The sequence below is a fragment of the Lycium ferocissimum genome, chromosome 3 (genome assembly GCF_029784015.1).
Source record: "Lycium ferocissimum isolate CSIRO_LF1 chromosome 3, AGI_CSIRO_Lferr_CH_V1, whole genome shotgun sequence".
NCBI classification, from domain to species: domain Eukaryota; kingdom Viridiplantae; phylum Streptophyta; class Magnoliopsida; order Solanales; family Solanaceae; genus Lycium; species Lycium ferocissimum.
In genome coordinates, this window is record NC_081344.1 from 13,767,559 (window position 1) to 13,782,814 (window position 15,256).

General features: G+C 33.7%; 1 protein-coding gene and 1 pseudogene across 2 annotated transcripts; one reads left to right on the forward strand and one right to left on the reverse strand.

Moving 5' to 3' along the window:
• Positions 1-8,593: 8,593 nt before the first annotated feature.
• LOC132049784 (uncharacterized) lies at positions 8,594-11,083 on the reverse strand. 2 transcript variants are annotated; one of them, XM_059440716.1, is made up of 2 exons: positions 10,304-11,077; positions 8,594-10,199 (listed from the first exon to the last, which is right to left on the reverse strand). In XM_059440716.1, the coding sequence occupies exon 2, from the start codon at positions 10,043-10,045 to the stop codon at positions 8,798-8,800; it is 1,248 nt and encodes a 415-aa protein (XP_059296699.1). In that variant the 5' UTR covers positions 10,046-10,199; positions 10,304-11,077; the 3' UTR covers positions 8,594-8,797. The 2 variants fall into 2 exon arrangements, with proteins under 2 accessions (XP_059296699.1, XP_059296698.1); XM_059440715.1 differs by having other exon boundaries at positions 8,594-11,083.
• Positions 11,084-14,680: 3,597 nt separating this feature from the next.
• Positions 14,681-14,794, forward strand: LOC132051328 (U6atac minor spliceosomal RNA; annotated as a pseudogene).
• The last annotated feature ends 462 nt before the right edge of the window (positions 14,795-15,256 follow it).

A 15,256-nucleotide genomic window follows, 5' to 3' on the forward strand; every position in this document is an offset into this window, starting at 1 on the left:
AGGATGAAACCCCCTTACGTGTTTCCCAAAAATTCGATCCGCGCGGGGAAAATAGGTCCTCGCGTCGGCCCCCACCCCCCGACCGTGATCGATCTTCCCGGGTGTTAATATACAACCCCCGGCCGATGTACGCATCCCTGCCTCCATACCAGATAAAAAAAAAAAATTAAAGTCCAGAGGCCATTTGGAGTAATTTACTATTAAAAAAAATTATTATTCCAATTTTAGTAGAACAAATACGCATCGGCTAGATAAAGTCGACTTCCATTCGCCTTATTTGAAACCACCGATAGGACTACATTAATGCTATAAGGTATAGACAAAATAATATCCACCCACTTAGACTTAGGTCCCATATAATAAAGCATTATCACATTTTTAAGTATCTTTATTTTGGGCTATCGAGGCATCAATTAAATTTCACTTTTCCGACTACATAAATATCACATTAAAGGTATAACAATCCACAAAAATAATGTTGGACCGTTCATAATGTTAGCCACTTAGGAGTAGACCTTCCTAAAGCTCTTATGTAAATATCTAAGCGCACTAATTTTTAATTAGAAAAAACAAGTATTTGACCATTGAAAAGGAAACATATGTATTATCGTATAAGAGTGTCACAAATCGGCCAAATTTTATATACCAATCCACAAAAATAACAATAACATAACAACAAATTTTTCAAAAGTGCTACTAAACAAATCGGACCTTTTATATAATAATGCTTCTAACAATCATATCTTAAGGTCAAATTAAAATAACACAAATAAGACAAACATATATCTTATACGTATTAAAATAACACAAATAAAAAATAACAATTAAGATATATAAGACAAATAAATATTCTACATCTATTAGAAATATACAATTATATGAGTTAGAAAAAATACCTTAATTTAGATAGCAACAAAAAGATAAGGATGAACAAGTTACTCCAAAAAATTAGACCGTAACATAAAGATTTTAAAAGAAAATAAATGGAAGAGAGGAAAAGGAGAAGGAGATAAAAATTCTCTTCAGTAAGTTGAAGATGGAGGAAGAGCGGAAGGAGGCGGAAGAGGAGATGATATTATTTAGGGCAACAACGAATGAAAGTGAGGGGAGGATCCGCGTTTACAAATATAATTTGTAAAACGTGGATCCCCCTCCACGTTTACTAAAATATTTTTTTTTTCGGTTCAACATTAAAATGTTGAAAAAAAAAGTTGGGGTATAACGTGGACTGCTTCACGTTATACCCTTTTATGTAAATTTTTAAGCCCCCTTTTAGTTTATACCGTATATTTTTATACCCTTTTTTAGCTCCGGACTCCTTATTATGTACTACTAACGTTAACATTTGAAACCAAAGGATTGGTGCTACTTTTTATTAGCCTTAATGGCCTTCTTAATGGGGAATAAAGTGGCAGTTGGCAAAACGTTTTTCACTATTTCAATTACTCATTTGATCAATAGCCATTATTGGTTGTTATTACAATTTAATATTTGAACGTTGATATTAATCATCCGTTCACTAATTTTCCTATAAATATATATTACCAACTCTTTTCATAGAGGTGAGAATAGATACAAACACATATTCTTTCACTCAAATTTTTGTACTGGGTTTTCTTCTCTATGAAATCTTTATTAGATTCTGACTTTTAGTTTTGTACTAAAAGAGTTTGTTGAATCTTGGGGGATATCTTTTTACTGTGAAATATTTCTTAAGACAATAACTTAATTTGACGCCTCAAACTACGTGAATTCATTAAAGTGTTTGTGATCGAGTATTTTTTGTAAGATTTACAACAATCTCAAGGATATTTTACACTCTAATTTTACGGAAAATCAAGTTGATGCTGTCCATGTTACTGGTCTAATTCCACCCAATGGTGTAGAGGTACTCACTCATTTTTCGTTTCAAAGAAGGTAAAAATTATTTGATTATTTTGCATCTTATGCCATCAGCAACTAAATGCGTGCAATTTTTTTTTAGCTTAAACTGCACAAGTTTACCACTAGAAAGTTGAGATTAACAAACAAGAAAAAGTTGTTTGTTGTTATGAATGCCTTGAATTTGTGCATGTACACCATTGATTCTGAGTAACAGTAGGATTTATAACATCCAAAAGATGATTCTTACATCTAGTAAGTACTTGCTAATGTAATTTGACTCCTTCAATTGATGAGATTATTAGCTCATTTAACTTTTATCCAGATTGATTTATATGATTAACATGTAATGGATGCTAATGAGTTGCAAAGTGTTTTCAACTGGAATTGATGTTTTTTTTTTTTTTTTTTTTTTTTTTAGGATCATATGTCCACATGATAGAATATATTTTGAGTACCCTATTTGCGATATTTTTCAATATGTCAAATTTGTCCAAGTGTAAATACTGCTACTTCAGGAGAGTTTCTCTATAATAGTAACATTAATGTGATCTAAAATTGATGCATAAGAATTTTTCAAAGAATTGTAATGAAGTCTTTCCTGAGAGTGGATTAGTAATAACTGAGAAAATTCTTAAAGACCCTTTTGAGGATTTATTTGATTCTTGCAAAAAGGTTTTATTGGATGATCTCTTTTTGGTATGAATTTGTGTTGTAGTAGTATTATTTTAGGTAGCTCCTAATAAGTTTCAAATCGTTCTAGTATTTGTGAATAATTTACATTTGAGGTGTTAAGTTGAATGTAGATGCATATGTTTTAATATATAGCTATTGTAGTGAAATTCTTGAAAAGATATTTTGAGTGTGGCAAACTAAGCCATCATACACCTCAATGTAGTAGGGGATTCAGAGAAATGATAATCCCGCTAAGCAAAAATAAATTTGGGTAAGCGGATGATATAATTATTGTAGTCATTTTTCAATCGAATTTTGTGGCTAATGTGAGAGAATGGGTGTTAGACTTTGTGTTTGCAAGATATTTGTGCTAACATAATTTTGTGTTCTACACCTAAGTTGAAGAAGAAGAATGATATATTTATGTTGGTGATTCTAGAACTACTCAAGTTCTTGGAATAGAAAAGTTCTTCTAAAATCACTTCTGATAAACATTGACATTAACTAAGGTGATACTTCTTCCTAATATTTGAACTAATTTGATTTCCATGGGATTCTTAGGAAAAGTAGGGTTAAAGTTTCATTTGAATTTGATGAAAATATAGTACATTTACTTGATTGATTGTTTTGATTTATGACATGATAAAAGAAGATTTTTCAAAGTCATATTTACTTAAGTAATATCTACATTCATTTCTTAAAATTTTGTTAAATGAGGCTTTAATATAATATTCATTTTCCTTGAATTACAATTGTTAACAAACAATGTGATAATTAGCTTTGACTTTTCGTGTTCTTTTCCTGCTATCTCTTTAATCACTCTCTGACTTTTCTGATGACTAGATTACTTGCTTAAACAATTATTGTAAATTAGTAAATTTGCAAACATCTTTATAAACTTTTGATTCAATTTTTATCTAATACCTCAATATTAAAAATTATCTAAAAGTATATTTTGCGAAAAGTGAAATTAACTTTATTTTTTGTTTGAAAAGATTATTCCAAAGTTTACAAGTTTATAATTTCAACTCATACGTGTACAACAAAACTTAATTTTGAAAATTAAACCAAACCGATAGTTAAATTTCAAATAAAGTGAATATGAGAAGTAATCACTATAACACAATAAGAAAAAAAACTGAAAACAAAAGTTTTCATAACTCATTTACAATTAATTAATTTTTTTTTTTTTTTTTTTTTATTTTTTTTTTTACAAGTAGAGACTTTTATATCAAAAAATATGTGGTAAACTTGAAATAACGAACTACTTATAAAACAAAAGATCCTAACAACTTTGGCTGGTATGAAACTGCCCTGTACTCCAATTTGTAAAAGTGTATTTGAATATCCATTCCCGACAACTTACAGATGTAGTAATAACAATCTTTTGCCTAAGCAAGTAGCTCAAAAGTTTTTCAAGAAAAAAAGAATCAAGTAAAAACTATTGTTCAAAAAAAAAAAAAAAAAAAAAGTAAAAGCTTTTACTCGTGCTCTCAATTATCCTTTACAGCAATTGAAAATGTTGTCGGGAATTTCAGTGAAATATCTAAGCGTTTTGGGTCAAATTCCACCATTGGTCGAAAGCTTTTAGTCTCCCCAAATTTGAAGAAAGAGAGTCAGAGAAAAAAAAAGTCCAGAAAATTTGTGCTTCCCTTCGTTGTGGTACTGCTCACTTAAGTATACATTTAACATGTTTCTACAGATATGGTTAAAAAGGATAGCTCTCTTTTCTACAGATATGGTTACAAAGGATAGCTCTCTTTATATAACTATCAGAAAGAGAGTATTTTGTATGTGACCCTTAAAATTCTTCAATAAATTTAATAGTGTATTGACAAATTAAAGACGGGAGGGTAAGATGTCATTCTCTCTGAAATATTCCTAATATTGCTTCTACCGTTCTAGGTGGATTGAATGAGAGAGTTAATTGAGCGAGTTAATTGAGCTTTATTGCAAAGTTGTACGTGGGCTTATTATTGCAACATAATATTTACTTGACTATTTACTTTATGAGGTTTGTGTTAATCCAATTAATTAGTAGATTTTTTGTTAAAGGAAAATGGCAAAAAAGGAGAAAAAAGATAAATACGAATGAAGGTCATAGAGAGGTGTCACATCACCTTGTCTATGCATAGCTTTATATTATATATAAATTATAGCATGGAGTTATATTATCACCTTGTCTATGCATAACTTTATATTACTTTTGATAAAGTTGCAATGTATGTGTTTTAGTAGTCTGGATTTTTTTAGGACAATATTTCTAAACCAAACACATTTGAATGGATTTAATAAAGTTATAATATTGGACAGAGAGTTACTATCAGAACGTTGCTATGAGAACGTTAGCTTGTGTCCATTTCTTCTCTACTTTATCTTTGATATGTTTTGTAGTATAAATTTATGTGTCACACATATACAAATTCGGATACCTCATAAGATTGGAAAAATCTTTTATGAATTGTGGAAGATTATTCATTGGATTAAAATATTTGAAAATGTAGGGGTGTACGAGCTGGACACCGGTGTACGAACCTGCTAGATATAATCGATCGGAAGTCAAAACAATATGGCAATGCAGAAAAAGCATGCTGTAAACTCATCATGTCATATATCAAAATGAACCTGTCTCTTGAGAAGTCACAGCTAACTAAAACATAACAAATATGCAAGCCGACAAGGCTGCCACTATACACGGGGACATCCAAAACGAACTACATCGATATAGTTGACCAAAACATATATACACAACCCACATATGTCTACGTACCCCAAGAGTATAACAAGAAACATGGCGGTACAGGGCCTCGCCGTACCCTTGAATATGCATAAGTCTATACTAAAAGGATCTGTACCAAAATGACTCAAGCTCCGGAACAATGGAGCTCTCCATGTACGAGTACCGAGTATAATATCCTAAGCAATATGAGGATCACCAAAAGTATACGTACTACGGCATGAAAACGCAACCTCTCGAAGAAAGAGGTCAATACGGAAAATGTACTGAGTATGTAAAGCTTGAAGTACAACAAAGAAGATCATGACTGAGTAAAAGATGACAAGAGGCAAGTATGATAATCAAGGATACCAATGCATCTGTGCCTTATGAGATGAGAGTCGTGCATATATATAATATACCATACCCGGCCCATTATGGGACTCAGTGAAATACATAGCGTACCCGGCCTGTTATGGGACTCGGTGAAATACATATAGCGTACCCGGCCCATTATGGGACTCAGTAAAATATATAGCGTACCCGGCCCATTATGGGACTCGGTAAAATATATAACGTACCCGCCTATTATGGGACTCGGTGAAATATATAATATACATACCCGGCCCCCAGCCGAGGGACTCGGTGAACAATAAAATATAAACGTGCACGAATACGTACCCCAATCCTCTAGTGCGAGACTCGGTGAAGTGATACAATAACAATATATGAATGCGTGCACCCGCCCCCAGCGAGGGACTCGGTGAAGTGATACAATAACAGTATGCACGAATACGTACCCGGCCCTCTAGTGAGAGACTCGGTGAAGTGAGGCCATAACAATGTGCACGAATAGAATATTAGGAGCAATCATGTACAAACTGAATCATCATTTAGAATTCGAGAGAATAAACAGAACGAACTAACACTTGAGAATCAAAGACAACTGTCATGTCAAGCACTACTGAGAACTAGAATTCATTGGAGTCATGTATGTTCGTCGTTCGCTCACTTTATGTAATTCATGCCAAAAAGAAGGAAGGGATAACTTTACATACCTGTTCAACCTCCAATTATCTACACTTATTTGCCCGAGCTCGTAAGTCTACATTTAAAAGGATTCACACTATCGTTAGACTCATCATAGTATACTTGTGTTAAGCTTTCAAGTTAAACTATTCTATATCCTGCCGAAAATCGGGCAGCATCTCCCCTGCTTATATGCCTAGCCCGAAACCTCAATTCAAAGAACCAACAACAACAACAACAATACCAACATCAATAATATCATTTCCAACACCAATATATACCATAAAATAGCCCACATGCTGTTTTCCAACTTCCATAACTAACCCACTTACTATACAATTATTTAACCACTCTATCTTCGTGAATAAACCGATATTAACATAAATAGAAAGAGATTAATACCTTACTCTTGTTGAAGTAGCAATATCTCCAATATCAGCATTGAATTCACATCAAAATCCACCGCCAAACGATACTATAACCATGATTATGCGCTACCCGAGCTTCGATTCCGAGATTTTACTTGACTTGGTATCAAATTTGATGGGTGGAAGTTAGGAGAACTTTCCAGGGGTTTGGGATCCGTTTGGGGTGTGTTGGAGTGGAAATGGGGGTTAATCCCCTTATATAGAAGGTTTAAGTCGGTTTGCACCGACTCAGAATTTGCCCTTCGCGTTCGCGGCCTTGGGTCGCGTTTGCGAAGGGTTAATCCCCACGACTCTTCGCGTTCGCGGCCCTTTGGTCGCGTTCGCGCAGGGTAATTTTTCTACTCGGACAGTCTGTCTGAAAGTGCTCATAACTTTTGATCTCGATATTGTGTGAGGGCCCACGACCTATGGTTGGAAAGCTATTTCAATTATCTACAACTTTCATTTTCAGTGTGATTCCAAATTCCAAACTTATAATGGCGTTTTTGCCTCTCCAAGTAAAGGTCATCCGAAAACGTATCCTTAAATCATCCTTTTAGAGGGCTTATGCCCATATTCGACTTAAGGGTCCTTTTTAAGATTTGTTCATCTTCCCATGTACTACTCATATCACTTTTCATATGTCCTTATAAAATTCTGGCATGTGGGACCCACCTTAACTTGCGGTTATGAGGGCTACTTCAAAGTCCATACTTGAAACAACCAATACTTACGAATTTCAATATACAGAACCACGGGGTGTAACAGAGGTTATATGGTTGAACGGTTTGGTGTCAGAATTAAGTAGGGTTCAACATGAACCAACTCTAAAATGTGATAGCCGCAGTGCTATTCACTTGATAAAAAATCGAGATTTCATGATCCCACCAAACACATTGATATCGATTCCATTTTATTCGTGATGTTCTTTGAACAAGGCACAATTAAGGTCTTGAAAGTTGACACAAGGGACAACCCAACGGATATGTTGACCAAGGTGGTTCCTCTCGTCAAGTTCAGTCATTGTATGAATTTGGCAGGAGTTCGCATCAACTGATGCTTCAGGATGGAGAATGTTAGGGCAATGGAGAGCTTCTAGTATGTACAAGGTTTCGGTTAGTGTCTCTTGTTTCCTACACGGAGTTAGCTCACGTAGGCTTAGAGACATTGGACTGAATGACATTCATATGGAAGCTCGAAATTCATCTCAAGGTGTATATTGCGAAGTTGAGAAAATATTCAAGCCAATTCCTACTCAAAAGCGGAAAGAAATAAAAGAATTTTTTTTTCTTTGTTTGTTTTCGAGTGTTATTGGGATTTAGATCATTTTAGGAAAGGATTAGACCTAGTAGTATAAATACATGCTAGCTAGGATTCATTAAGTAGGACAGAACATAGAACCGAAGAGTATTCAATCTTGTAACTTACTTTCTCTCTTGATATTGATAAAAGTAACGGCCGTTCTCCGTGGACTAGGATCATATCGATCCGAACCACGTTAATTACTGTGTTTTTATCGTTTCCGTGCTAACATAAACAATACTATGTATTTGGTAATATGCTTAAGTTTTGGCCATTGACTAATATTTTGAACCATCCTAATATGAACTGTACATGATCGACAGAGGCAGATCTAGGATTTTAAGTTTATGGGTTCGGGATTCTACTCCTTTTAAGTTAATGGATTCTAAATTAGTAATTTGTATATGTTCCATGGATTTCTTAAGACAAATATAGGATTTGGACCAAATTTATTGGGTTCGGCCGAACCCGTAACCTATGCTCTAGCTCCTCCCCTGAGGATTGATAATGCAAAAGAAGAGAATTCTTTGAAAGTGTAACAAAAAGGCTAACAAATGAACAGTAAGAGGTCTAAAATAGTGTATTACCACATCAAAAATCTGTTTTTTTTTTTTTTTTTTTCCATTTGAATTCTAGAGAGAAAACCATATTTGGCCAATACAAAGTTGGCTTTCAGGTTACAAAAGAATGGTAAGCATTCTAACCTATAAACTTTATATTCTCTATTGCAGCAAACTACAACTCGAAATAAATTAGAAGGATGATAAATTGAAACAGTATTATTTTTCTAACTAATATCATCAAGAAAGGATGATACATCAAAATCAGAGTTGAACATAGACAAATCTCCGATATTATCCTCCGGTGGCCAATTAACTGAAGAACTTGATGGCTGCAACAATTGCACTTTGCCTGCTCCAAAGTCATCTAATTCGAAGGCATCCAAGTTCCGCTCCTTCCAATCAGCCTGGTTACTATTGATTCCATCTGATTGAATCTCGGAATAAGTTTCTGAGTTCTGGAGGTCAATTTGCTGGTTGCATGTACAATCAAATTGCTCCTCATTCTTCACATAGTTTAGCTCAGCAGACTCTTGATGGATCACCATTGGCTTGAAATCAAATGATTCCTCTAAAAACTTCTGAAAACTGTAAGGATTATCATGGTTCTCTGTCAAATAAAACATATCAGGTATCATTGAATAATTGTCTTCTAATAGCAAAATCTCCATGTATTTGAGTTGGCTACGAACATCTTCACTCAGGTTTTCAGAAGACCTGAAATCCAACGGCTCTTCTTGCAATATATTCTCTTGTGACAAAACTTGGTCTTCGGTATTACAAATTTCATCAGGTCGCAAGACATCCTTGCTAAACATGAAGGTTGGCTTGATCGCATCTGTTGTCTCGTCGTGCAAACTGTTTGAAACTTCGTTGAAGTTTATACGTTCCAAATCTTTATTATGTGTCTCACCTTTAACACAAGAATTTTGAGATTTAGAAAAAAATCTCGAACTGCTTAATTCTCTCTCAGAATTCTCCTCCGGGATAACTTCTGATTCCTCATCTGTCAACCAACAAGCAGGTGAACCTTGATTCACCTTGGAGCACTCCTGATGAATCTCTGATATATTAGCATAACTTAAATCTGTATTTACAACCACACCATCGTCTAACGTATCTAAAGCTGACTCAATTTCTATGTTCATTGCATCATCAACACCTGAATACTCATGTTCAACAAACGATTGTTCACTCGATTCCTGTGAAGATGTCAACGAGTCATTATGTACGCGATAATCCGGGAAGTTGAGTATGGCATAGGATCCATACATAACGCTAGCAGCTTCATCATAAGCAATAGCGGCTTCACCAGCTGTTGAGAAAGTACCAAGCCAAAGACGCTTGCCATTGCTCTTATACTGACCATTACTATATACAGGCTCGCGAATTTCAGCCACCCACTTTCCCCAAGTCCTCTGTCTAACACCTCTGTATTTACAACCCGAATTTTCAGGACCGCCTTTACCTCGCATACAACCTTTTTTTGATCTATTAACAGGGAATTTTCTCTTCTTCTTCACTTGTTCATCTTGAGTATTACTAGAATTAAGTTCCTGGTTAAAAAATTTCCACCTTAACAAAATATCTTCGATCGAATCAGATTCATTACGCCTTCTTTTCTGTTTCCTCTTAGCACAAGAAGCCATAATTATGTAAGAAAGATTATAAAGGGCTATTTTTGTAAGAGAAGTTGTAACAAAAGTTGTATAGTGGCAAATAGTTACAATAACCTTATGTTGTGACTGTTTTATTATTGTGTTTTATGCAAAAATGGAGATTCAAGGCAAATTGGACTAAGAAACCAATTCTTAAATCGGAAAATAGTTAGAGAAAGCATGTAAAGAAAAACTAAGGATAATCATAAAGCCAATAGTACATAATATAGCACACAATAAATTGAGAATACTAAGTACTACAAAGTTGGCAGTTGTTTCTTCTATTATTATTTAGAGATTAAAAGAGATGGAGTATAATATAAGGGAAAAATATCACCTTTGGGGAATTTAAGACATGCGCGTAAAAGTATAATTTATAAGTTAAATCTGATTGGAAGGTTTGTATTCTGCTTTGCAAATGGGACTAGTCGAAGGTTCTTCTTGTTCTGTGGGTGTATTTATATTGTTCAAATCCTTTTCCTAGTCGAATTGGGATTAACCATTTCATTTCATTTTTTTGTTTTTTGGGAAATAAAATCAACATGAGTACAAATAACGCGTTTTTTTTTTTGGATAGTACCGTGTACTGATAGGTGTGACTTAACTATATTTAGTACTTCTAATAAATGAGTAATAAGACAATTATGGGTTTCCTTGGTGACTAAGTAACTATTCGGAAGGATATGTAGTGGCAATTTATAATTATGTAGGCGAATTTGGCTCACATAGGAAACTTAATATAGTAGTCTTTCTTAAGGGTTAATTGCACTTTTTATCCTTCAATTATTTATATATAAATTTTAATTTTATCCTTTATTTGAGTAAACACATTTACCATTCAACTAATTAAAACGTGTATTGTTGAACCCTTTGCTTGTAAGTATTCATAAGCTTACCATAGTTATTACTTACATCACTTAATTACGGATGTGTTATATTAAATTTGTAATATTATTCCATATCTGACAGTAACATATAATTGTAAAAATAGCTAAAAAGTAACATGTTTCCGGACTAAAATATACATTTCAATTAATTAAATATTAAATATATTGGACCGAATATAATAATGACCAAATAAATTAAACTTTACTTATAATTTAAGGATCGAATGTGTCGTTATCCCATAATGTTTTGGTGGGCTGGCCGTCACATTTTCTTGGGGACCACGAATTTGTGTTTTCCTGACTCATTCCAGTACTGTAGAGATCTTTCAGTTTCTACACCACAATTTTGTGACTATTTGTTTCTTGTGCGCAAAGTAAGGTAGAAGAAAGATTATATAGGACAATGTCAAAAGTTCACAAAAAGAACATGTGTAATTTATACGCAAAGGTTGAAAAAAAAAAATTATACGCACAGTTGAAAATAAGCAAAGTGAAAATCAATTGGTTATTGCCTTATTGGTGACAAATAAATAGAATAAATAGGTTAAGACCTCCTTAAATTACTCCATAATTTGTACTAAGTTTTATATCTAAATTATTGAATGTTTTTGTTATCTCTTTGAACTATAACTTCGTTTAGATTAAAAACTCTAGTTGAATATGTGGCAAAATGTATGGGATAACTGGCTACGAGGCGTATGGGAGATAAATCCATGATAGTTTCCGTGGGAGGGTTGGGGTTGGGGGTGTTTTGTGAATACCCAATATTTTAGGTGTGAAACTCATAAAACGGTGAAGTTTTTTAAACCTACTTAGTCAATTTTTTTTTATGTGTACTGTCACTTAGAATTCTAGGGAGAAGCTTTCCGAGTGTGATGCTCACGTAGTATGTTATATGCCTTTAGGGATATTTTAATATTTGGTCATGATAGTACAGAGAGAATACTATACACTCAATTTTTAGTTATGAAAACGGTGAAGTGATAAACAATACTGACCGTATTGCACAAAATTCTGTTAACACTGATTACATCCATTCTTTTGTCGAACTCTTTGTTATTTAGCGCTTGAAGTTGAAAAGGCAAAACAATAGAGTAGATCCTTAGAAGTCAAATTATAACTTAATAACGAGCAATTCTTGAAGGCCAAGCCAACAGGTGCAACGTTTAATATTAGTACCTATTCAATATTTAAATGCTTAGCACCCAGAATCTCCAAATAAAAATAATCTGACCAAAGCAGAAAACTATTACCTCAAAAAAAAAAAAGGGTCCTACCACTATATCTAAATGAGGAAATAGACTAATTTTATGATCCAGGCCACTCACCTTGATTTTTTTAAAAAAATTTCATTTTGAAGATTCAACTGAGAACTAAGGGACAGATATAAAGAGAAATTGACTAGACCAGATAAAAGATATACATGCAAATCCACAAGACAATAGAAAATAAGAAAAACGCTAGCTGATTTTTCTATAGTAACATCTTAGCGTCCTAGTATTTTTCTATGTGGCCTAAATTTTCTACGGTAGCAAACAGTGTGTTAATGAAGTGTTTCTCACTCAGTCAAGCTGCCCTGGGCCTGGGTTTGATATACAGTTTTCGAATAAAATTAAGTAGGTGTTTGAAGCAGGTCTAATTGAAGGGAAAAAAAGTGTATTTGTCGTTGAAGAAAATAAAATTTGTTCAAGATATGGATTTCACTTGGAAGAAAAAGATTGTAAATTTAGAAACCAAATTTATCCCTTCAAATACACCTTTAAACAAATATTCAAGTTAGCACACGTACTGGAAGAAGCGTCACAGAGAATGGGACAAGACTCTTCTCCTTAACCGTAGCTTCCTGTAATCCCATCGGCATTTTAATAAATTTTTATTAGCGAATAGCTTTGCCCCACAGTATAGAACTTTCCGGAGCGAATTCGAATTTAATTAAATCTGCTGCGAAACCGAACAGCGAGTATGAAAACCAAGACAAAAAGTTGGCGCAAGGGATAACACTAAAATCATCTTAAATAATAGCTCATTAAACCACACTAAAAAGACAATTTTCCTTTCGTTTTCATTCAAAGACATGATTGCCAGACACCTTACTTTTTTCGTTCCGTTCTTTTTTTATTACACGTTCTCCACTTCTCCATGCTGTCCATGTACACACACAATAATTAGCTAGCGTTTGGCCATAGATTGCCAAATTGTTTTTGAAAAATTTGATTTGGGTGAAGTTTTTTAAGTTTTAAAAGTGTGTTTGGCCATCAAAACATACTTCACCTTTTGTTTTGAAAAACATGAAATATTACTTATACCTATGAGTTCTAAAAACTATAATTATACAAAACATACATACTTGTTAATCCCAAATTATGCAGAACATGATATTTTAATAACAACTGCTAATAACACACTTACTAGCTACTGCAATTCAAATTACAATATTTCTACAGTTGACAGAGCAATTTTCTCTATGATTTCTTCTTCTACTGTTTGGGCACAACTTAGCTAGTTCACATTGTGGAAGAGACTGCTTTAATTGTGATAACATGATGAATACGACTTTAATGGAGGATCATGGTAGATAGAATTAGTTGAATCATAAATACACGAGGCTTTTTATAAAATACTAAAGTTTAGGGTAATTTTTAAAAGTTTTGAAAAGGCTAAAACATAGATCTTGATCCAAATACAGATTTGAGCCAGAATTTGAAGATTTGTTTTCAAAATCTATCAAAATTTTATGACCAAAAACAAATTCGAAAATTAATTTTTAAAATATGCTCGCAAAATCTGTGATCAAACGGGAGCTTAGAATGAACCCAAAAGGAAAAAATATAGGATGAACATTGTAGATGGAAGACTAATTAGTCAATCATTTCTTATGATGGAGTAGCTATTTTAAAGTGTGGACCTTACCGCAGTATGGAAGGCAGATTACTTTCTTATAAAGTGCTAACGTGTTTAAATTATTGCCGTACATTGAGATTATTTCATATACATTGAGATTATTTCATAAACTAAAATCTTTAGGGGTCGTTTGGTAGGTAATCAAAATTATCCCGGGATTATAATTTCGGGACTAATATATCCCATCTATTGGGATTATTTTATATCATCTAAAAGATGGTATAAAATAATCCCAATATAAGTCGGGATAAATGATATCCCATCTCTCGGATGGAATGCATTTTATACCTTGTTTAGATAGCGATAAATTTATCCCGATAAATTTATATCTTTTACCAAACAGATAAAAATTAGCTATTTGATATCCCGTTTATACCATGCACCAAACGACCCCTTAGTTTATGGATCTTCACAATTCTTTTTGCTTATTGGATTTTAAATAGACTATTTGTACATATTAAACATTTTTAAGCTCAAGCTACTGGGAACACGTAACTAAAATGCTGGCTCCAATCAAACCCCCCTCCCCCCGGGCCGCCAATAGGGATGAAAATTTACCAAACCTCACAGGACATGGAATAGTAGGAAAATTACAAGACGAAAGAAGAACAATAAAAGCTCATTTCATCAGTGTCATAGAAAACTAAAAGTAAACTGGTGTGGGGTGTTCGTAGAAAGGAGAGATGGTTGGCCTCTCTCCCGATAGAGACGGGAACAACCTTCGGGCTTTACCTATTACCCCACATCCAGTTAAGGCTCTCAAAAACGGTGGATCTTACCCCCAAAAAAAGGAAAAAGAAAAATCAAACTAGTGTGGGGCCAAATTTACAGAGCTAAGAGAGGACAAGTGCTTCGAGCTATTGGCTAAAGGGAAAATAACAAAGAAAGCATATTAGAAGTATCAGGAGTCTTTAAATAAAAAATCTCCTTTTTTAGATTATAATTCGGCATTTACACCGATATCTATTTTAGACCTCGATTAATTTGTACTCGACTCTAGATGATAAATTTTCTTTTTTTTTGCGTAGAGTGCCCTTCTTTTGGGCTGGTCTTTATATTTTGCCCCTTATTTATGCCTTCTTTAATTTTTGTCCCTGCCGCCTGTTTAATGAAAGTTTTTTGACGAAATTATCCTTACCCCATTAAAACCCTTTCTATTTCGTTATTCGTTCTTTTCTTTTCTTTTTTCGTCGCTTTCTCCTCCTCCGTTTTGTGTCCGTCTTATCCGTTCTAAAATTTA

Bases quoted from the DNA above. Each gene is read 5' to 3' on its own strand.
- LOC132049784 (XM_059440715.1), bottom strand. From the start codon at position 10,219: ATGGCTTCTTGTGCTAAGAGGAAACAGAAAAGAAGGCGTAATGAATCT.